Raw genomic sequence first — 22,552 nt, forward strand, 5'->3', positions numbered from 1 at the left:
TAGTGTCCAGAATCTATAAAGAACTTAGCAAACTCAACACCCAAAGAACAAATAATCCAATCAAGAAATGGGCAGAAGACATGAACAGACATTTCTGCAAAGAAGACATCCAGATGGCCAACAGACACATGAAAAAGTGCTCCATATCACTCGGCATCAGGGAAATATAATCTATATCTATATATAGATACCTATATATCTGGTGTAACGTTAGAAGTATGGTTTCAGAGTTTCTTACAGACATAATGTCAAAATATATGGCAAAACATCATTGGTTTTAAAGGTTATGTCACTCAAACACTGGTATGTTACTTGATTATACATTTACTGTTAGTGATTAAAATTATAAATGTTAAAATCCTTTTAAAATATATTTCCAGGGCATCTGGGTGACTCAGTGGGTTAAAGCCTCTGCCTTCAGCTCAGGTCATGATCCCAGGGTTCTGGGATCGAGCCCCGCATTGGGCTCTCTGCTCATCAGGGAGCCTGCTTCCTTCTCTCTCTCTCTGCCTGCCTCTCTGCCTACTTGTGATCTCTGTCAAATAAATAAATAAAATCTTAAAAAATATAAAACTTATTTCCATCATGCAAGTGCTTTACTGATATTCTCTTTGAGCTAGTTTGGAGTTAGTTTAGCAATACAATGGGCAATTTCTTTAGAAAAGAACAATTGGATTTTTCATTTGAGAAGAAAAGGAAAAAAAATCTCTTCTGGGCAGTATGTAGTACTCTTTTTTTTTTGGAAAAAAATTATTGAGAATTTCTCTCTGTGTATCATAGCTCCTATTTTTATACTAAATGAATAACAAACAATGAGCATTTATTCATGATATAAATAGAATGATGCCAGAATGTACTTACGTTTATATATCTTACTGTAGTGCAAATACTATTTTGATTATAATATTAAGACACTGTATATTTTTCTAATGATATACTTTGTTTTTAATTTTAAAAGCATGTTAGATAAAGAAGATTAATTTTTCAATTGTAAATGATATTTACATAATTTTAATCTCTAGTCAATATTTTAAGGAATCTAATTTTCATCTTAGAAACTTTGTGTGGTTTTTTGTAGGAATACTTCTGATTTGTTATAGTAAAGAAACTGAAAATAAATTGATGAATTTGAAAAGTTTCTGGCTGGTCACACATTGGTTTTACCTCCTGTCTCTTTTCTTTAGCTAGACTCTTGATGTTTTATTCTTTTCAACATGAAATGAATCTTGAACTCCCATAATTTTCTCAATTGAATATTAGCTGAGCATTAAAATAGTGTACTTGATTAAATATGGTTAGTGCCTATATTTTGGGTATTATAGTACCTAATTTTTCCTTCAACATTCTTTTTAAGCTTATTAACAGTGATTTTTATGGCCAAAATAATTTTATGAATCATAAATTAGAAAACAGATTCCAAATAAATAAACCTGTCCAATATATTTATATACATTCATTGGCATAATTACAAAATACATTGGAATTAAATTGCTGGTTATGTATATTTTATTAAGATATGATATTGTGAATCCTATATAAATTTACCAAATGTCAACTACATTTCCAAGTGCAAGTGTGATATTTCAAACCTACATATTGTTGTTGATCTAATTGTTCTTTATTTTTCTGTTATTTTTCTTTTATTCAATAATTAAAGTTAATTCATATTTGACTATGAATTTCAAATTTATGACATTTCTAACTTTATTTAATATTCTAACTGTATTTAAAAGGTTTAAACTTTTTTCTAATAAATATTAGCATGAAGGTCAAACTTGTTGGTGTCTGACCTAACCAGGTCTCCTGAAGTTCACCATCTGTGAATGACATTAAATATCGTGGTGCCCAAAGTAAAGATGCAGTGGGAGCATGAAATGTGCTTTTCTTAAGACCGTTTCTTCCATTTTATAAAGTGGATGTGGAAGGCAATGCCCACTCTTTCAGTTCACATTTCTCCTAAACAACTTGTACATTAAAGTCCTTTTCTCATTTTATGGTGGGAAAAACATAACAAATGTGAAAAGTCCGTGTGCTTCATTTTCATAGGTGATATAAAGTATGTACTTCACCACAGTTTTCCCTGTCTTTGAACCTAAAATTTGACCCTGTGTTTCTAGGTAGATAACCACAGGCCTTTTTTTCTTCTACTTTCTTCAGTGCTTTGAATCTTCTATTTTTAGTTCATGGCAGAATGCTATTTGTGTATTAAGAAGACTTAAGTCTTCTCAAATAGATTTTGGAAATAGGCAGTATAAATAAATGAGGAATAGTTTGTGCACTAGAGCTGTTTCTTTTTCTGCCCCAGATCTTGACCATTTGGTAAGGTTTACCTCAAAGATGACATGAAAACCAGGAGATGTTTGCAAATCCTGCTGAGATACAGACCAAAGCATGTAGAATCTAACACATTGAAATGCCAGAGCATAAGGTGAAGCTTTCATTTCCAATATTATCCCTCACAACACAGGGGTTGCCTTAGGTTTCAGCCTCTCATATTAAAGAGGCTCTTCTAATGCTCTACTTTGATCAAACAATACTACTTGGACAAGGTATCAACCTGAAATAAACTCAACGTTGGTTTTAGAGGTAGAGCTGGTAAAGACAGTGAAGAAGTTTAATATGGATTTGGTAAATATTACCTGGAACAAAAATCTCTACATGTTATGCTTACATTGAAAAATATAGAATACCAGAGGGAATACAAAAATTTTTTTTTTTAATTTTGTAAGTGGGTAATTTTCTCTTCAGAAAAACTATCCATTGACGTCATCCTAAGGGAATCCCAAAATAGACATTCAGATCCTGGGACGACTCAGAAATTTGCTCTAATGTATATGTTTCAGATGCGTGTGAAGTGTCTAAAATGAAAAAAAATTGAGGGAAAAAAAAGCAGTGTTTCTCAATTGATGTTTGAATTGATACAATTTTTAACTTTCTAAATATACCTAGATAATTAAGATATTAAATATACAAATGAATATTTGACTTTTATCCATATCACTTTAAGTTTATATATTCAAATTGCAAAACATCCTCCCTTCTTCCTTTATGTCTGGATATTTCCACTGAAAAATGAGAGAGTACCTTGTATTCAAGGTAACAATACTTGAGACAATGCTTATTACATTCTCATCATTTAAAAAAAAAATTTAAAGATTGATTTACTTATGTTAGAGACAGAGAGAGAGTATACTAACAGAGGCAGGCTCAGAGGGAGAGAGAGAGAAGGAGATAAGTAGACTCCCTGCTGAGCATGGAGCCCATCATGGGGCTTGACCTGCTGCTTGACATGGGGCTTGGTTCTGTGACCCTGACACCATGAACTTGGTGTTCCCCAGAGTCAGCTTGGTTCCGTCTTTCCCACCTCATTCACAGGGGTTGGAGAGTATGATTTTATCTTTTCTCACCATTTTCCTGAAAGTTCTAATGTCTTCCCTTAAAGGGTTTTCTTCTCTGATTTCGCTTCTTTTACTAGAGTGTAATTTACAGTTAATATTTCTTTAATTCTCAAAAAAGAAAAAATAGAAATAATTTATTTGAGTATTTAATAAGTGAGTGTTCAGTATTTTTACAGGATTATTTTATTTCTATATATTAAGGGGTGGATATCTGGTTTAATTGTAAAATCAATTCTTTCCAGAATCTAATTCCCACTGACAGTAGACCTGATAAGTTGTTACAGAGTTTGAAATCATAATTATGATCTCTTAACCTAGTTATTCCTGAAGGACTGCTCCTTTGAGCTTGAAATTACCCTAACCGTTTCCAGGGAATTTATTTAAAAATCTGAGTTGCCCTATCAAGAGGAAGATCCTGTTTGTTTGGTCTCTCTGCAGCTGTCCCAGTAGGAGTGCAAAGACAGCTCTGAGTTAAGCAACTGAGTTCTGCATGTAGGACAACTCTCCCTCCCCTTCTGCTCCTCTCTCCATGTGTACTTTCCCTCTCTCTCTCTCTCTAAGAAATAAATATTTTTTTCAGTTTTTAATTATTTTTTATTTTAATATTATATCAGTCACTATACAGTACATCCTTAGTTTTTGCTGTAGTGTTCCATGATTCATTGTTTACATATAACACCCAGTACTCCATGCAATATGTGCCCTCCTTAATACCCACTACCAGAATAGCCCACCCCTTCTTCCCCTCCCCTCTAAAACCCTCAATCTGTTTCTTGGAGTCCAGTCTCTCATAGTTCGTTAATAAATAAATAAATAAAAATCTTTTAAAAATATGGCTTAGTGTTTCTAATATCACATAATGGCCTAGACCACACTTTTTTGGAATGGACAAATCTCTCTTGTATCCCACTCTTTGCCTTAATAACTAGTCATGTGACGTTAGGTAAATAACCGAACATCTCTAAGCCTCAGTTTCCCCACCTGCAAAACTAGAAAAAGAGGATTTTCTGAATAGGGCTGTGGAGGAATGAGATAGTGCACTAGACCAGTCAGCATGATATCTGGCCCTTAATAATCTTAGCTAATATTATTGTTCCCTTTGCAGGAATGGTTTCAGGTCTTTTTTTTTTTTTTTTTAATCAAATTCTTCCAATATAATCTGTTTGCAAGCAGGAAGTAAATAAACCATTTGCAAAGTAGTTTTCTTTCCGCTAGAGTGACAAGTAGCTGCAAAATTGCTGTCCACATGCGGAGGGGATTCTGTATTATTTTTTCTTAAAAATATCTATCAATTTTTCACTCACAGGATTGAAATAAAACAAGGTTACTTACCTGGGGGAATTACTATGAGCTTAGTTCCCTGTGCAAACATCTTGATCCAGCCTGAGTTATCACACTGGTTAGAGGTTCTACAAAAACATCAGCCTTCTCCTGAGTTTCACAGCAGGATCAGCAGGTAGAAACATGGTACTGGCCGTTTGATCTTCTGGGTTTCCTTGGAAAGCCTTGAATATAGGCTTCGTATCTGATATTTTGTAAGTTTTCCTGAGCTGAGTTGACCCAAGTGTCTGTTTTTTCAAGGAGGTAGTATTCACTGAGAAGAGCTGATAGAAAACAGAAAAATAAAAGCAAAAGAAAAGAGAGAGATTGGTAGTATGGGTCAACCAATTATTTATCTACAATACCAGGAAAAGTATTCAGTCAGTTAAGAGGTTTTGATTTCCACGTATTCAGTTGTGTAAAACTGCTCAGAGATGCATCAAAGGAAAAATCCTTCTGTTCTCACAAACACTAGACCTGCTCTGTTAGTAATTTGGGATTGTATTTCTAAAGGAGGAAACTTCAGTAACTCAAAATATAAATATACCAACAGAGATATACTTTGGAAATATGAACAATGGCCTCCATTTTTTCATCAGCTACTTTTACAACTTGACAACATGATTCTTTATCACACCATGCAAAATGAGAAAATAATTTGTGTAATGACAATGTTTTTCCTGGAATAAAAAAGAAATTTGTAGAAGTTTATCTCCCATGAGATAACAGATTTTGATTCAAACCAAAATTTGAAAACAAAATCCATTTTTCTGAAATGTTGAAAGGGGAAGCCTCTTGGAAGCTCTTCTATGATCTTCAAAAATACATGTGTAGCCCTGTCTCTGTGGTTAACTAGCTTTGGACAGGACATTTGTCATCTCTGGGATCCCATGTCCCTATTTGCTGCTTAGGCATTGGGTTATGTATGTCCAAAGGGCACTTTGTGTTCCCACAGCTTATGAACCTGTTATGAAGAGCCCAGTCTGCTGGGCTGCTCAAGTGAGAAAGGAGTTGAGGGTTAGTAATAGAAAATGATTTCATACAGTTCCCTTCTGACTCTACAATACTGTGAGATCCCAGTAGACACAGTATCAGGGGGCTTCATGGCACATGAAGACCTTACTGACTATCAGGTAAAAGACTGTTGTTTTTCTTATCTGTGTCTAAGCCGGATGGGGGCTAGTCTTACAGGTAATATTGGTGGAGCCATATAGGATTCATTTCAGGGGCTCTTCTATTTTCTTTTTATTTAATTAATTTATTTATTTTAAGCATAACAGTATACATTATTTTTTCACCACACCCAGTGCTCCATGCAATCCGTGCCCTCTATATTACCCACCACCTGGTACCCCAACCTCCCCCCCCCCCCCGCCACTTCAAACTCCTCAGATTGTTTTTCAGAGTCCATAGTCTCTCATGGTTCACCTCCCCTTCCAATTTCCCCCAACTCCCTTCTCCTCTCTAACTCCCCATGTCCTCCATGCTATTTGTTATGCTCCACAAATAAGTGAAACCATGTGATAATTGACTCTCTCTGCTTGACTTATTTCACTCAGCATAATTTCTTCTATTTTCACTGGTACCAGTGGACAATAACCTTTTTGAGAGAAACTCCAGACTGCTTGCAATATATGTGAAGTGTGCTGTCTGGTGTTCAGGTAAAGGCGAGTTGATTCTGAAAGATTCTCACTCCGGTGTCTCCATTTGAAATGCAATGGAGTGAGGTCAGAGATACCTGAACAGGTTGGCAGTAGACATAAAAACAGTGAAAAGAGAAGAAACGAGTATATTCAACCTACAAACCCAAGCCAAAGATCCATATATCCATAGGGTTGGCATTTGAAAGTGACTAGTTAGAATTCTCTCCAAAAGGGGGCATTAATCAGGACTGGGGAGGCAGTAGCAGCGCTTGTTCATCAAAGGCAGGGCTGGGGGAGGAAGGTTTGCTTTAGAACCAAGGAAAGACCTTCTCAGTAAGATCTGTCTGAGTGTTGTTCATTATGTTCCTGGTGTAAAGAACTACCAGATCACCGAAGACTTCACCTAAACCCTATGTTATAATAATTCATTGTTATCTTTCCCTTCGGAGCAACATCCTCACATTTGTCCATTAGGTTTTGTTTCAAACACACCTATCCTTGAGCTCTACTTCACTCAGACTTAGAGATTTTCCACCATACTTTGGAATAGTGTGTGGAACTATATGGCTATTATGAGAATTAGAAGAAAAGTCTTGAAAGAAAGAAGTTGCTGTGGCTGATATCGAAGAGATTACTGCCTATGTTCTCCTCTAGGATTCTGATGGATTCCTGTCTCACATTGAGGTCTTTTATCAATTTTGAGTTTATCTTTGTGTACAGTGTAAGAGGAAGGTCTAGTTTCATTCTTCTACTTATAGCTGCCCAGTTTTCCCAGCACCATTTATTGAAGAGACTGTCTTTTTTCCACTGTATATTTTTTCCTGCTTTGTCGAAGGTTATTTGCCCATAGAGTTGAGGGTCCATATCTGGGCTCTCTACTCTGTTCCACTGGTCTATGTGTCTGTTTTTATGCCAGTACCATGCTGTCTAGGTGATCACAGCTTTGTAATAAAGCTTGAAATAAGGTAACATGATGCCCCCAGTTTTATTTTTGTTTTTCAACATTTCCTTAGCGATTCGGGGTCTCTTCTGGTTCCATACAAATTTTTGGATTATTTGCTCCAGCTCTTTGAAGAATACTGGTGGAATTTTGATTGGAATGGCATTAAAAGTATAGATTGCTCTAGGCAGTATATGCATTTTAACAATGTTTATTCTTCCGATCCAAGAGCATGGAATGGTCTTCCATCCTTTTGTGTCTTCTTCAGTTTCTTTCATGAGTGTTCTGTAGTTCCTCAAGTACAGATCCTTTCCCTCTTTGGTTCGGTTTATTCCCAAGTATCTTATGGTTCTTGGTGCTATAGTAAATGGAATCAATTTTCTAATTTCCCTTTCTACCCATGGGGATAAAAATATATGTTTATAAAAAATAAAAAATTAAAAATAAATAAATAAATAAATAAATAAATAAATAAAAAATTAAAAAAATAATAATAATAATTTCCCTTTCTGTATTTTCATTGTTAGTGTATAAGAAAGCCACTGATTTCTGAACACTGACTTTGTATCCTGCCACAAGCAAAAATAAACTTTTGGGACTTCATCAAAATCAGAAGCTTCTGCACAGCAAAGGAAACAGTCAAAAAAACAAAGAGGCAACCCACAGAATGGGAGAAGATATTTGCAAATGACAATACAGACAAAAGGATGATATCCAGGATCTATAATAAACTCCTCAAACTCAACACACACAAAACAGACAATCATATCAAAAAATGGGCAGAAGATATGGACAGACACTTCTCCAATGAAGACATACAAATGGCTATCAGACACATGAAAAAGTGTTCATCATCACTAGCCCTCAGGGGGATTCAAATTAAAACTATATTGAGATATCACCTTACACCAGTTAGAATGGCCAAAATTAACAAGACAGGAAACAACATGTGTTGGAGGGATGTGGAGAAAGGGGAACCCTCTTACACTGTTGGTGGGAATGCAAGTTGGTGCAGCCTTTTTGGAGAATAGTGTGGAGATTCCTCAAGAAATTAAAAATAGAACTTCCCTATGACCCTGCAATTGCACTACTGGGTATTTACCCCAAAGATACAGATGTGGTGAAAAGAAGGGCCATCTGTACCCCAATGTTTATAGCAGTAATGGCCACGGTCGCCAAACTGTGGAAAGAACCAAGATGCCCTTCAGGGGACGAATGTATAAGGAAGGTGTGGTCCATATTCACTATGGAGTATTATGCCTCCATCAGAAAGGATGAATACCCAACTTTTGTAGCAACATGGATGGGACTGGAAGAGATTATGCTGAGTGAAATAAGTCAAGTAGAGAGAGTCAATTATCATATGGTTTCACTTATTTGTGGAGCATAACAAATAGCATGGAGGACAAGGGGAGTTAGAAAGGAAAAGGGAGTTGGGGGAAATTGGAAGGGGAGGTGAATCATGAGAGACTATGGACTCTAAAAAAACATCTGAGGGGTTTGAAGTGGCAGGGGGTTGGGAGGTTGGGGTAACAGGTGGTGGGTATTATAGAGGGCACGGATTGCATGGAGCACTGGGTGTGGTGAAAAAATAATGAATACTGTTATGCCAAAAATAAATAAAAAATAAATTTAAAAAAGAAGAAAAGTCTTATTACTTTATGTAATAACAAATGAGATAATAATCCCACAACTTTATTCAGAAGTATGTACATTCTGTAGATCAGTAGTTTGTAAAAAAAATTCCAAGGCGTAGTGAATATTCACAATTGCTGCCGCTTTTGCTTTAGACACAAGGATGTTTCTGTACTCTTCTGTGAATGAAGAAAATTCTTGGTGAAAAGACATCCGTTGGTTTATTACCCTCAACTCTTTTCCTAGTTACAGTTATTAGCTTTTCAAAATAAAGCATACTCTATTACTATTGGGAAGACAGTGTAAAATGTGCCTTTTAAAAATTCCTGACTTCCTATGTTAGCTGAGATGGGTCAGAGAAACAGTGTAGTTGTAGTGGGAAAGGACACGGTGATGTGTTGACCCTGTGCTAGACCTATCCTGCATGCAACCTTCTTCAGTCCCCAGCAACAGTATGAGAAAGATGTAGTAACTTTCCTAGATCATGCTGTCAGTTAAGAGGCTGAGCAGGAGTTCAAACCCAAGTCCATGTTACTTCAAAGTCCTTATATCTTCCATCATTCATTCATTCATTCATTCATTCAAAGTCAGCACACCATTTTGCTTATTGGATTTAGCTTCCTTCCCCAGAAACTTCTCATAGATGTAAAAGAAGGAAACTAACTAGGACACCAGTGATGTCACTAACAAAAGCCAAACTAGGCCCCAGAGAGGTAAATAGATGATAAGGTGACCTGACTAAAAGAAACAACACAGATTGGGGGCTTGGGTCCTAGCTCAGACCTTGCTGAGGACACAGATGTAGGAGAAATGTTCAGTCCAGACAATAGTCAGGTCCCTCTGGGAGGTAGAAAGGAGCATGTATATGTTTGCAGGGGTGTGGCGTTGTAGGAGGGTTTTTGTTCAGTGGAAGTGGAGCATTTCTATACAGTGTATCCCAGCAGGCACAGTAATATAGCCCAGCGTCTTCCTCATTAACTCGGTGTATCCTAAGACTCGCTGGCAAATCCCTCTGCCATTTCCTGGCTTCATATCTTTCCTCATTAACCCCTTGTTCGTGGACCACATTTTCATTTGAGGAGATATACAGAATTCGTTTTAGAGGCTGGTCTGGCTTCTGTTGATACCAGTGAATATATACATTATTCCTTAAGCCACCTGCTTTTATGTGGCATTCTAAAAATGCTGTGTTTCCTTGTTTCTTGGTAATGGATGGTACAAGTTGCGTTATTAAAAAGTCTGCATCTGCATCTGAAAGGAAAACAAAAATAACAATTAGCAAAATTTTGACATTCCTTAAAATAGTACACATTTTTTTTCTATTAATGAAAACCTAGGGGTTTAGGATTTACATTTTTTTCCCTAAATAATTCAAGGTCATGGTGGAATTTATCTGCCTGGGTTGAATGACCTCTGGGGCTTTCTTCTGCCCATAATGGCTGACTTGATTGTCCATGCTTTCTATCTCTTTTCTTCACTCAGTGAAATCTCCCATGGGTAAAGCCACTTACAGATCCACAGAGAGGCCAGCAGGATGACCTGTGATGGGAGCAGCATCTTGCCAGCACTTGTCAGGAGAGGTAGTTGAATACTGAACTGATCACAGAGCAAATCTGAGGGCTGATTTACTAGGAGGAAGTGGTGCTCTGAACACACAGCTAAGACCCATAGACTGCAGAGAAAGGGAGCCACAGTATTTACCCTAAAACATCCTGCAAAACAGGGTTGCTAACTCAGTTTATCAGTATATCGCTCTCGTTACTGTGTGATTGTTATCATTGATTGATAATTAGTGTAAAGAAGCCATTTCTTACTAAAGGACTATGGTCCTTTATTGGTTCAAATCAGATAGCGGGAGAAAGGGGGGAGAGTTCTAAGAGTTTTCTTCGTCTAGGGGTTAAGGTTATCTGCTTCTCTCTCTGTCTCTATCTCTAGTCCTTCCATTGAAGTTTATGTAATTTCTAGTGGGTCTATCTTTATGTTAACTAATTCTCTCCTTATATCTCTTAAATCCACTGGTGAGCCTCTCATTCTTCATCTCTGCTACTGTGTTTTTTTTATTTTTTGCATTTCCTTTGATTCTTCAAATATCTCTGCTGAAATCATCTGTCTGATGATCTTGTATACTATTTACCTCTTCTATTAGATTAAAGCCTTTAACATATTAATCATATTTATATTAAATTCTTCGATAGTTCCTACATCTGTATCATATCTCAGTCTGTTATGATGACTGCTTCATAGCCTCAGACTATCTTTATTTTTTTTTTTTTTTGCCAAGTTTTAAGTTTTTTTTTTTTTGTTTTGTTTTTTTTTAATTTTTTATTTTTTATAAACATATATTTTTATCCCCAGGGGTACAGGTCTGTGAATCACCAGGTTTACACACTTCACAGCACTCACCAAATCACATACCCTCCCCAATGTCCATAATCCCACCCCCTTCTCCCAAACCCCCTCCCCCCGGCACTATTTTGACCTGTTTTATGCCTCTGAAATTTTTGGTTGGAAGCTGGACATGTTGTAAGGTATAGTAGATACTGAGATAAGTGTATTTTGTACTTGAAAATGAGCACTCCTTTCCTTCTGCTAGCCATTATGTGGGTGTTTGTGCTACTAGTCAGGAGTTAGCCTGGATTTGAAGTCTTTGTTGCTAAGTTATCAGGGTTGAAATTTTTTTGTCAGAGTTCAGACACTTAAAAATTCTCCAGTTGTACTTTATCTTTGTCTCTTCACTTGTCTTTGAGTCTTTGTTCCACTCCCCAAAGAAAGGTCTCTAGAAGTTCTCTCAATAGTATTGCACTGTGACTTACTCCAGGTTTCCCAGCACGGGGGTGAAAGGTCAAGAAGGGGACATACTCTGATATTTTTATTAAGTCTCAATTTTAACTGGAGACAGTGAAACTGGGTCTTAAGGATATGGCTTTGGCAAGTATTCCTTTCCAGAGGTAGAACATTTTATTTCATTTTCAAAAAGATTTTGTTTATTTATTTAGAGAGAGAAAGAGCATGAGTGGGGGGAGGGGCAGAGGGAGAGGGAAGAAGAGAATCTGAAGCAGGCTGCCTGCTGAGCCTGGAGCCTGACACCGAGCTGGATCCAGAGATCACGACCTGAACCAAAGTAAAGAGCCCAGCACTCAGCCAACTGACCTGCCCAGGTGCCCCCCAGAGATAGAACACTTTAAGTCCTTGTCTCCCTCCCCCAGCTGCAGGAGGTTCCCACCTATTTCAGGCCATGGTTCTGATGCCCATCCTTGAGCAGATGAAAACTGTTACTTTGGATATAGAGGAGATGTTCTGGTGGTCGCCTCTTTGTCTTCCCTCAACTGCAGCAGGATTCCACCAGTACCTTCCGCTGCAGGTGAAGTCACTTTTTTCTACAGTGGTGATGGGGTAGATTAGGTATTGGTGGATTTAGCAGTTGTAGCTGTTGTTCCCCTCCTGCAGCACCCAGGGAAGCTTACTCTGGATTGTCCCTGATCTTCCCTGAAAGAATTTTATGGAGTTCCTGGAGAAGAAGCTTAAAGGCTGATGGGAAGTATCACATATTTTGGTCCTCCAGTGTTCACACTCTTCCCTGGTCTATATTCTGCTCTTATTGTTTCATTAAAAATCTCCACTTTAATCCTGTGACCAGTGGAATGTGTTTGACAACATCTGTCCAAGGTGAGCATCCTGTTTCTCCCTGCAAGTGCCCGTCTGTCTCCAGTTTTTGTTTAAGTCATTAGCCCTGCAATCCTAGTTCTCTGATGGGTTCAAGCAAAGTATCAAATTTCAGTGCATCCTGCTTTTTTTGGATGTTATTGTAAGATGGGAACCCTGCTATTTCCAGCTGTTTACATCTCTGAGCACATGTAGGTCCTTTTTCCTATTTTGTTTTTCTTTGTGTTTCTTTGTTTTCTATCAAAAGAAGGAGTAAATTTCAGTTGGGTTCTGCCCAAAGGCCCATTATATTGCTTTCCATTTTTTAAACTGGATTTCTTTTCTTATTACTGAGTCTTGGGACTTCTCCCTATTCTGGACATCAGTCTTTGATATGTTTTTGGAGAATATTTTCCTTGAATCTGATTCTTTTCTATCCATTTTCTTGGAATTTTCTATTTTCCTTCCATTTTCAGTCTTGAGAAAAACAGAAATGTTAATTTTGAGGAAGTGCAGTTTATCAAAGATTTCTTTTATGATTCTTGCTTTTTGTGTCCTATATGAGAAATTTTTACCTAACCCAAGGTCACAAAGATTTTCTCCAAATGTTCATCTAGAAGTTTATTGTTTTGTTTTTACTTTTAGACCTAGAATACATTTTTAGTTAATTTGTGTATGTGATGTTTGATATGGGTTGTAGTTTATTATTTTTTTACATACATAAACAATTGTTTCATAGTCAGTTGTAGAAAGGCCTATTCTTTGTCCATTGGATTTCTGTGGCATCTTTGTTAAGAATTAGTTAATCACTTACGTGTTGCCCTATTTCTGGATTTTGTTCCTATCTATGTATCTACATTTTCACCAATACCCCACTATAATAGCTTAACAGTAAGTGTTTCCAAAAAGACTCTTTTCAAAACATTTTGGCAATACTATGTTCTTTGTCTTGCCATATAAATTTTGCAAAAAGCTAACTGATTTCTATGAAAAGTTTTTGTGGAATTTTAATTGGGATTACATTGAATGTATTTATCAGTTTGGAGAATGTTTGACCTCCTAACTACATATGGCATATCTCTAGATATATTTAGTTCTTCTTTGACTTCTGTCAGTAAAGTTTTATTGTTTTTAGCATACAAATCCTTCCCATTTTTTGGTTAAATTTCACCTCTAACTATTATAGAGGTTTTTTTTTTTTTAATATTGTTGCTGTTACTATTGTAAATGATGCTTTTTTAAAGTTTCACTTTCCAGTTGTGAATTGCCAATATAATTGCAATTGATTTTACATGTCACATTCTACTTTATTGTATATTGTCCTCCATTATGTGCACGTGCCATCATTTATTCAACCAATCTTGCTGTGTTTGGATATTTATGTCACTTCCAACATTTCGCAGTTACATAATGAAATTCCATGTATATTTTCACATTTTTGAAAGTTGTGTCTTTAGAGTAAATTTCTAAAGGTGTTTTTATTAGGTTGAAAGGTAAATGCAAATGAACTTTTGGTAGCTATTTCCAAATAACCCCACAAAATGATTGTATTTTGCATCCTTACTTTCAATATATGAGTGTCTGCTTCCCCCCGCAGCTTCACCAATGGAATGTATTGTCAAACTTTTAAATTGTTGCCAATCTCATGGGTGAGAAATTATATCTCAATGTAGTTTTAATTGATCTTTATCTTATAAGTGAAGTGGAGCATTTTTAATATGTTTAAGGGCTATTTTTATATTTCTCTTCATAAGTTGGCTTTTCATGTCTTTTGTCACTTTCCTACAGGATATTTTAAACGTTTTACCTCCATTTTTCAAATGTATTTTTTGTATCGAGGATAGTTGGTTTTTATGTGCTCTACAAATTGCATCTATTTCCTAGTGACTTGTCATTTGTCCTTTGGTTTAACATGCTATTTTTTGTTATGTTGGCTTTTATTTTTTCATTTTCATGTAGTATAATTTATCAATTTTTTTTTCTTATTGCATCTTGAATTTTAGTTATAGTTACCAATTCATTCCTTAACTTTGTGTTGCATTGCAGAGGCTGGCAAATATATATTTATTTTGTACAGAGTCAGATGAACAATATTTTATATTTTATTTAGGCTTTTTTGCTTAAAGGCCACTGTTGTGATTAGTTACCTCTGCCATTTAGCTCAAAAACAGTCATAGACAGTTATAGAATGAATAGGCATGGTTGTGTTCCAGGAATGCCAGAGGCATGTGTCCTATTATAAATGGTCAAAAGAAAAAGGGCGTATTTATTTATTTCTTTTCTATTATTAAAAAAAAGGATTGAAAATACTATGCTATGTTTTTAAAAAAATATTTTGTTATTTTTTATACTGTTTTATTGTTTGCCATTATATTTTATTGTTGTTTTATAATTTAAAAGTCCAATCAGCCAATGTACTTATATTTATTCAGACTCAGCAAAGAATAGTCATCTATTTGTGTCAATAATTATTTTATGAATAACAGTTTGTCTTCTCTTTGGCTGTAGGAACCACAGAGGAGAAGCCATTTCTACTGTTCGTGCTTCAGAGGCAGGACAGTACCCAGTACGAGGACAGACACTGAAGCCAGAAACCAGCCCTCCATCCCATTCGGTAACTCTGTGACCACAAAGTAAACAACGTCTTTTGCTTTTGTCTGCTCATCTGTAAAATGTGAATCATGATAGTACCAGTGTCACAGTATTGTCACAGGATGAGAGAGACTATTTCTTTTCTTTTCTTTTTTTTTAAAGATTTTATTTATTCATTTGACAGACAGAGATCACAAGTTAGGCAGAGAGGCAGGCAGAGAGAGAGAGGAGAAAGCAGGCTCCCTGCTGAGCAGAGAGCCTGATGTGAGGCTTGATCCCAGGACCCTGGGATCATGACCAGAGCCAAAGGCAGAGGCTTTAACCCACTGAGCCACCCAGGTGCCCTGAGAGAGACTATTTCAAGGCATTTAGCATAGTACCTGAGAAAGAACAGTAGCTCTGACTAAATGGCCCCTACAATCCTCCCTAGGCTCACAGCAGAACCCTGGGGGAAAAGGTCTGTGTGAACACTTGTGTCCCCTCCCTGCCTTGGAGGATCCAAGGCTTGTGCGAAGAAAGTGGGTTGCTGGGGCTGTCCCCTGATCTACAGTGTGGAATGATCTATAATCCTTACTGTAGGAGAGGCTGTGAGCTCCTGTCCATGTTCTCCCCCAGTACATACAGAGCAAATAAAAGCTAAACTGCTTCAGAAGACCTGATGGAGAGGAAGAAAGTGGGGATGAAGGATTTGAAGGTTATTTCATCTTTCTAAGTCTCAAATTACTCATATTACAATGGGCAAAATGAATATTACATTATAGAATGTTGTGATGATTATATACACGTGTGTAATATTAGCAAGGTGTTTCCTGACACTCAGTGATTTCCTCTTTGGATCTGAGCAATGTTAAACATTCAGGTAATCTCTGGACAGTTAAGAAAAAAAGAGTACATGACTAGGTTTCTGTAGGTCCTAATGTGTGAAGATAATCCAGGTTTTCAGAGGTTGAGGAAGAAGTCCTGGGAAATGGAGCCCAGCCCTGAGAACAAGTTGAGGAGCTGCTCCTGGTGCTCATGTAGGGAAGGATGCAGGTGGGTACAAACCTGAGAGGAGGATCTGTGTAGGTTGTCTGGGTGTTGCAGAACTTCTTTTCCTTGAGTGGCCACAGTTCTTGGTCATGCTGCTTCAAAGAATGAAGAAGTAGATCAGATGAAAGAAGAGTGGTGGGCAGCAAAGCAAAGTTTATTGAGCCATAGTACATAAACTCCCCAATGGGAGGGGCCCTGTGAGAGTTGCCCACCCCCACCCCAAAGTTTCTAAGTGTAGGGGTTTTTATGGCCTCATTGGTGAACTGTTTTTATCTGACGAACACTCCATGCTCCCGTCACCCAATCAGGTTTTTTGTTCACAAACTCATCTACCTATTTGGTGGTTGTTCACGTGGGAAAGGGTGGAGGGCTCCTTCCAGGGTGTGAAAAATCCTCTCACGGGTTGGTTTCCTTTCAAGGCGGGACCCCTTTTCCGTGCCTGCTTTTCTTTGTGGGAACCTTGCGAAATGAGATTATCACTCAGTAGCGCTCGTTGAGGTTTGAATTTCTGCCTTTGTAACAAGATCCTAGGTGAAGTGGATGTTGTTGGTCCATGAATGAAACTTTGAGTATCAAGGATTTGGAATACGGATCTAAATAATTTCATTTTCAAATATGCCATAATAACCCATATAAGCAATGCAATGTCTCAATATGGTGAGCGTTAGACATGCTCCAAGCACTTGTAAGAGCTTTATATATATTATTGACATTACTCTTCCTGACACCTCCTTAAAGTTAATACATATTCCATTTTAAAATAAGAAAAGTGAATCAGAGATACATTATGCAATTTATCCAGAGTAAGACAGCCAATATGGGAAAGGTGGATATGTAGTAAAGGGTCATTGAAGAAACACTGAGAAATAGGGAAACCTAAAATAACAATCAGTGTCACTCTCAGTGTATCATAGAGCCGTGACTGGCAAATGTTTTCTGTAGAGGGCTAAATGGTAACATTTTGGGCTTTGTGGGTCTCTGTTGCAACTACTCAATTCTGCCATTGTAGTACAAAAGCAGCTATAGATAATTTGTAAACATATGGACAAAGTTGTGTTTCAGTAAAACTTTATTTACAAAACTGGGGGCTGCTAGGTATAGACACAGTTTGCTGACTTCCTGTTCCATGGTAAACATTATGATTAATTGTAGTGTTTCAGTCCCTCCCCTCCCCCACCCTGGGGGATACAGTGTAATAATATAATATTATTCCACAGAAAATGGTAAGTATATAATAATATTAAATATCTTCTAAGTATAGATTTAGTCTATATTGTTACGTGAACAATCTCATTATTAAATGTATAAATCAATAAAATATTGGATGTTATGTATACATAACAGAAGCTTTTTGATAAAATGTACAAAATCTGTACATGCATCAAGAAGAATTAAAAATGCCTATCCTTCCAGGAACATCCACTCTTTAAAGAATTCCTTTGCATTGTTCTTTTTATGCACTGGAGAGTTTACTATATGTAAACCATTTCTGTATTTGACGTTTTCCTTGCTAATATGTGGTGATTATGCTTGTTTACTTATAATTGGCAAAAAAACTTGTTTTTAAGGGCTCCATAGTACTTTGACACTTCAAAACCTCATAGGTAAGGAGCCCTCTTCCCTCCTGTTCATCACTGTAGTGTTTCCCCGTTATTGTGTGTTGAAAAGTCAGGGTAGCTGCATCTCCTGAGATGAGTCCCCATGTGCCCACTTCAATGCAGTTCTGTACTGCTCTATTGGTTTAATCAAATAATCTGTGTAAAGTATTTAGCACATACTGTGAAAACCTTAATCCCTCTTTCATTTACTCCTCCCTGGAAAGGGTTCATGTTTACTTGCTCTATATTCCTCTCAGGGGTCTTCTTACTTTGTTTCTGTAGACATCTTAGAGGACAGGTGAGGCCCTGTTGAGACCCAGACCCTCAGGTTCCTCCCGCTGAGACCCACCCCAGTCAGGAATCATGATGACAGGGTGTGGGACACAAGATCCCGAGTTCACCTGTGGAAAGGGGCTGACTCTGTTGTGAGAGTAATTCATTCTGCTTCCATAGTGTCTCTGCATTTGATCACACCAGCTGATTCTTAGAAAGAGAAACAGAGAATGTCACGATCTCAGAAACTAGAGGTATCCAACAAATTTTTTGTGAAGTAAAGGTTTTCCTCATCCTTTGAAAGTAGACTCAAGGGGACTTTTACATTTTCACACATTACACTGTTTCCCTATTTTTGAAATCTCACAGCCAACCAGTTACTAATCACAAAACTCAATTCTCAAAAATTATCTTTTATTTTATTAATTTGTGAGGACATTACTTTTTTTTTCTTTAGGGATGTAGGGAGTGTGTATTATCTTTCTTTTTAACCATCTGATTCTTATTCAGGATCTTTGGTTTCTTTGTAGAACCCTTTGTAGAACCTCTAACAAAGTTAGAGGCATATCCGCCATGCTGGAGATGCCTGAGGTGCTCAGGGGCCTCTTCCAGTGGGGCAGTGCTGGTTTTATCCCAGCACTGATCCCTGAACCTGGAGTTATGTGCCACTTCTACCTCTAGGATACAGGATTTATATGTTGGTCTCTCCTATACTCAAAATAGCTGATTGTTTTCTTTGAGATTTAATGGTCATTGGATTCCTTCAGGATGGCCTCAGACACTAATAAAAGACATACAATTTTTACATCTGACAGATTATAACACCACTAAAGAACTGTAATGTCCATGAATAACATCAGTAAGTAATAATAACCAGAAATATTTATGTTAAATGTGTACGTACCCCTTTCTGTCTTCATTCTGAACCATTCAGATACTAGACTTCCCTGTCTTCCCTGAAATAACAGACAAATGGATTTTTTTCTGACCCATCCATGCTGTATTTTCATAGTTTCCAGACAGTTGAATTTAATGGGAAATAGTGTCAGATTGCTATAATTTGGACCATAATTGCTGATATTACATGGGGCTCACTGTCTGAGCAGAATCTATGATGTCTTCATATAAAGTTCAGGAAATACTGCAGAGGGCAAGACTCAGGCTGGGCACCCAGCTGTGCAACCTCTGCAGTTGCCCATATTGAGAAGGATGTGGGTGGGTCAGACCTGAAGAGGGTTCTTGCACAGTTTCTCTTGGCAACTGTGATGCTGTGGATCCAATTCCAGCTGCCACAGTAGTAAATGGCCTCATCTTCTTTCTCTAGGAAATTTATTTTCAGTGTTGAAGTGGAAGTATGAGTGTTTTTACTTGCCTCAAATTTGTTGTTCTTCCCGTCTAAGGGAACTTGAACACGGTCTGTTATGACATCTGTTAGATATTCTATCTCCTGATCTGGTTTCTGCCGGTACCAGTATATGGTTTCACTGTTGAAGTTCTTAGCAGACACGTTGCATGATATGTGGGCACTCTTATCTCTTGCTCTGGAAACTGATATTTCATGTTGCTTCAATGTCGCCTGCCCAAGGCCAACTGCAACCAAAAAGAGAAATTCCCATGAAAAAATTACATGGAAGCAATTTCTTCAGTCTCCTCTACTGACTGAAGTGACTGGGGGACAACTCACAGGCCCAGAGGGATGAGAAGATGACAGCTTCTAGCAGTGGCATCCCGTTGGCCTGGCTGGCTCCCCAGTGACAAGGTAAGAAGTGAGGTCCCTGTTAGCAGGACTTGTCAGGTCTGGAGGGTGGAGCTGGTTCAGGTTTCTCAGAAGAAGTGGTAACCTAGATAGTTCCCTGGGGTTGTTCATGATCAGCCGCAGATCTGAGCAGGTCTGGGGCTTCCTGTGCCCTGTGAGTGCTGGGCAGATGGGGTAAGAAGGCTCTCAGTCTGGAAAGAATTCCTGGTGTGAATGTGCCCATCTAGTCCAGGATAGGATAATTCTCACACCCACTTAGCCATCTCCCCTGGAATCCTGTACTGCAGAAAAGTGAGGACATGCCTGCTGGGTTCAACCCCTATGTCTGTCTGTCTGATTTGTAGTTGATTCAAAACTCAAATAGAATATCTGACCTTTACTTTTTATAACACAGCACAACAAAACAACAACCGGGGGGTGCCTGGGTGGCTCAGTGGGTTAAAGCCACTGCCTTCAGGTCAGGTCATGATCTCAGGGTCCTGGGATCGAGCCCCACATCAGGCTCTCTGCTCAGTGGGGAGCCTGCTTCCCCTCTCTCTCTGCCGGCCTCTCTGCCTGCTTGTCATCTCTCTCTGTCAAATACATAAATAAAATCTTTAAAAACAAAACAAACCAAACCAAACAACAACAACAACAACAACAACCGGACACTGAAATATCTCATTGACATTACTGAATATGTACACAAGCAGCAGAGTATTTTGTGTTTTCTAAAGTTAACTGAGATGTCACCAGGCAGATTAGGACTCAAAGAAATTAAATTTTATTTGCAATTTAGGTACTTCCAAGAAGGGACTAGGCTGCAGTTGCTGGGAATACAGGGGTCAGAGCAGTCTCTGGAAATCAACTTCTACTTGCCCTGAGCTTTGCAACTGTCTCATAAGCATGTCACAGGCATGATCATTTTCAAAGAAGTGTTGTATTTCATACCTAGTAATAAGCTTTATAACTACTATACATCTAATATTCGTTGTGGACTTGCAATTTATCAAATATTGTTTTAAAACATTTTCTTTTTTTTTCTTTTTATTTAATTTTTTATTTTTTATAAACATATATATATATTTTAATTTTTTTATTTTTTATAAACATATATTTTTATCCCCAGGGGTACAGGTCTGTGAATCGCCTAGTCCATGCTTTTTTGATTGCGCTATTAAGTCATTTTGAATTCCCTCAATGTTTGTTAACTTTACAGAATATATTCTGGCATTTGCTGATAAACACAGGTGGTCCCACTCCTGCTGCCCAGCCCAGCAGAGCCTGGTCAGGAAAGAATGACCAGTCACTCAAGAAGCAAGGGCAAAAGGGTCACAGCAGGCAGACATCTGAAAGACTTCCTACCTGCTAGTGGAGGAGAAAGGGGTAAGGAAAATCATGTATCTTCTCTGTATTGTGATCTTGCTTTAGCAGAATATATCATAGATCAACAACAAGGAGAGTGGTCAAAATCTTGTACATGGACTAAAGGGCAGAAAAGGAAGGGGCAGAAAGAGAGGGAGAGAGAGAATGCAGTGTGGAGTCCGACATGAGGAATGGATCTCACAATTCTTGAGATCATGACCTGAGCCGAAATCAAGAGTCAGACACTAACCTAATGAGCCACCCAGGCACCCCACAATTAAAATACTATTCAACAAAGTCATTTTTCCATTTTTCAGTAATAATAAAAATATAACTTGAAAATATAAAAAAAAACACATATTACTGCCAGGCAGAGAATGTACATTATGTTCATTATCATTTTTAGAGTAATAACATAATTAAATTCCTGAAAAATATTTATTGCAGCAATTACAGATACAGAAACTCAGATATGAAATAATTAAATAACTCAGCCACCATCCAAAGGAGTAAGTAGTATAGGAGGGTACTTATTTTCATAGGCCATTAAAAACATACACAGTAACATTTTAAGGATCTGATAAATTTTCAAAACATAAATGGGTTTCAAAACTAAATGGGTTAAGTGGTGAAGGAGGGTGTTTAATTAACTCTGGCACTTAAAAATAATCTGCTCATAGATAATTTAAAGAATTCCAATATTTCTTACAATAATAAGTTAACCAAATAAAGAAAATATGAGGCCAAGTACGCAAATGCACATTTATATGTAAATTTATATATAAATATGCATTTATATATAAAATTCCAAGCACTTTTTTTCTATTTGTAAATATGTAAAAAAAAATCAAAGCAACGCTAAATGATGGGTGTCTGGTATTGTTATTTTCATATCTCATTTTTCTCATATTTTCTTCAAGGAACAACTCTTACTTATATGTGTTCTCATATTTACAGACTCTGTTTCTTTGCATGAGTCACTTCTTTTTTCCACTGTCTTCTTTTGTCAAGTGGAAATTAATCATAATAGTTGTCACATGGGGCTACAGAGAGGATTAAATAAAATAGTACAAGAAAAATAATCCAATCAAGAAATGGGCAGAGGACATGAACAGACATTTCTGCAAAGAAAACATCCAGATGGCCAACAGACACATGAAAAAGTGCTCCATATCACTCGGCATCAGGGAAATACAAATCAAAACCACAATGAGATATCACCTCACACCAGTCAGAATGGCTAAAATCAACAAGTCAGGAAATGACAGATGCTGGCGAGGATGCGGAGAAAGGAACCCTCCTACACTGTTGGTGGGAATGCAAGCTGGTGCAGCCACTCTGGAAAACAGCATGGAGGTTCCTCAAAATGTTGAAAATAGAAC

The 22,552-nt window shown here is 37.4% G+C and overlaps 1 protein-coding gene across 1 annotated transcript in view; it reads right to left on the minus strand.

Annotated features, from left to right (window-relative positions):
* The window catches only part of LOC132016056 (uncharacterized), a 38,510-nt gene that overhangs the window by 7,627 nt on the left and 8,331 nt on the right, over positions 1-22,552 (minus strand). Inside the window, 1 exon segment of the mRNA XM_059397080.1 lies at positions 4,731-4,794. Coding sequence (XP_059253063.1) covers positions 4,731-4,794 — 64 coding nt within the window.

This window comes from Mustela nigripes, chromosome 4 (assembly GCF_022355385.1).
Source record: "Mustela nigripes isolate SB6536 chromosome 4, MUSNIG.SB6536, whole genome shotgun sequence".
NCBI lineage: Eukaryota > Metazoa > Chordata > Mammalia > Carnivora > Mustelidae > Mustela > Mustela nigripes.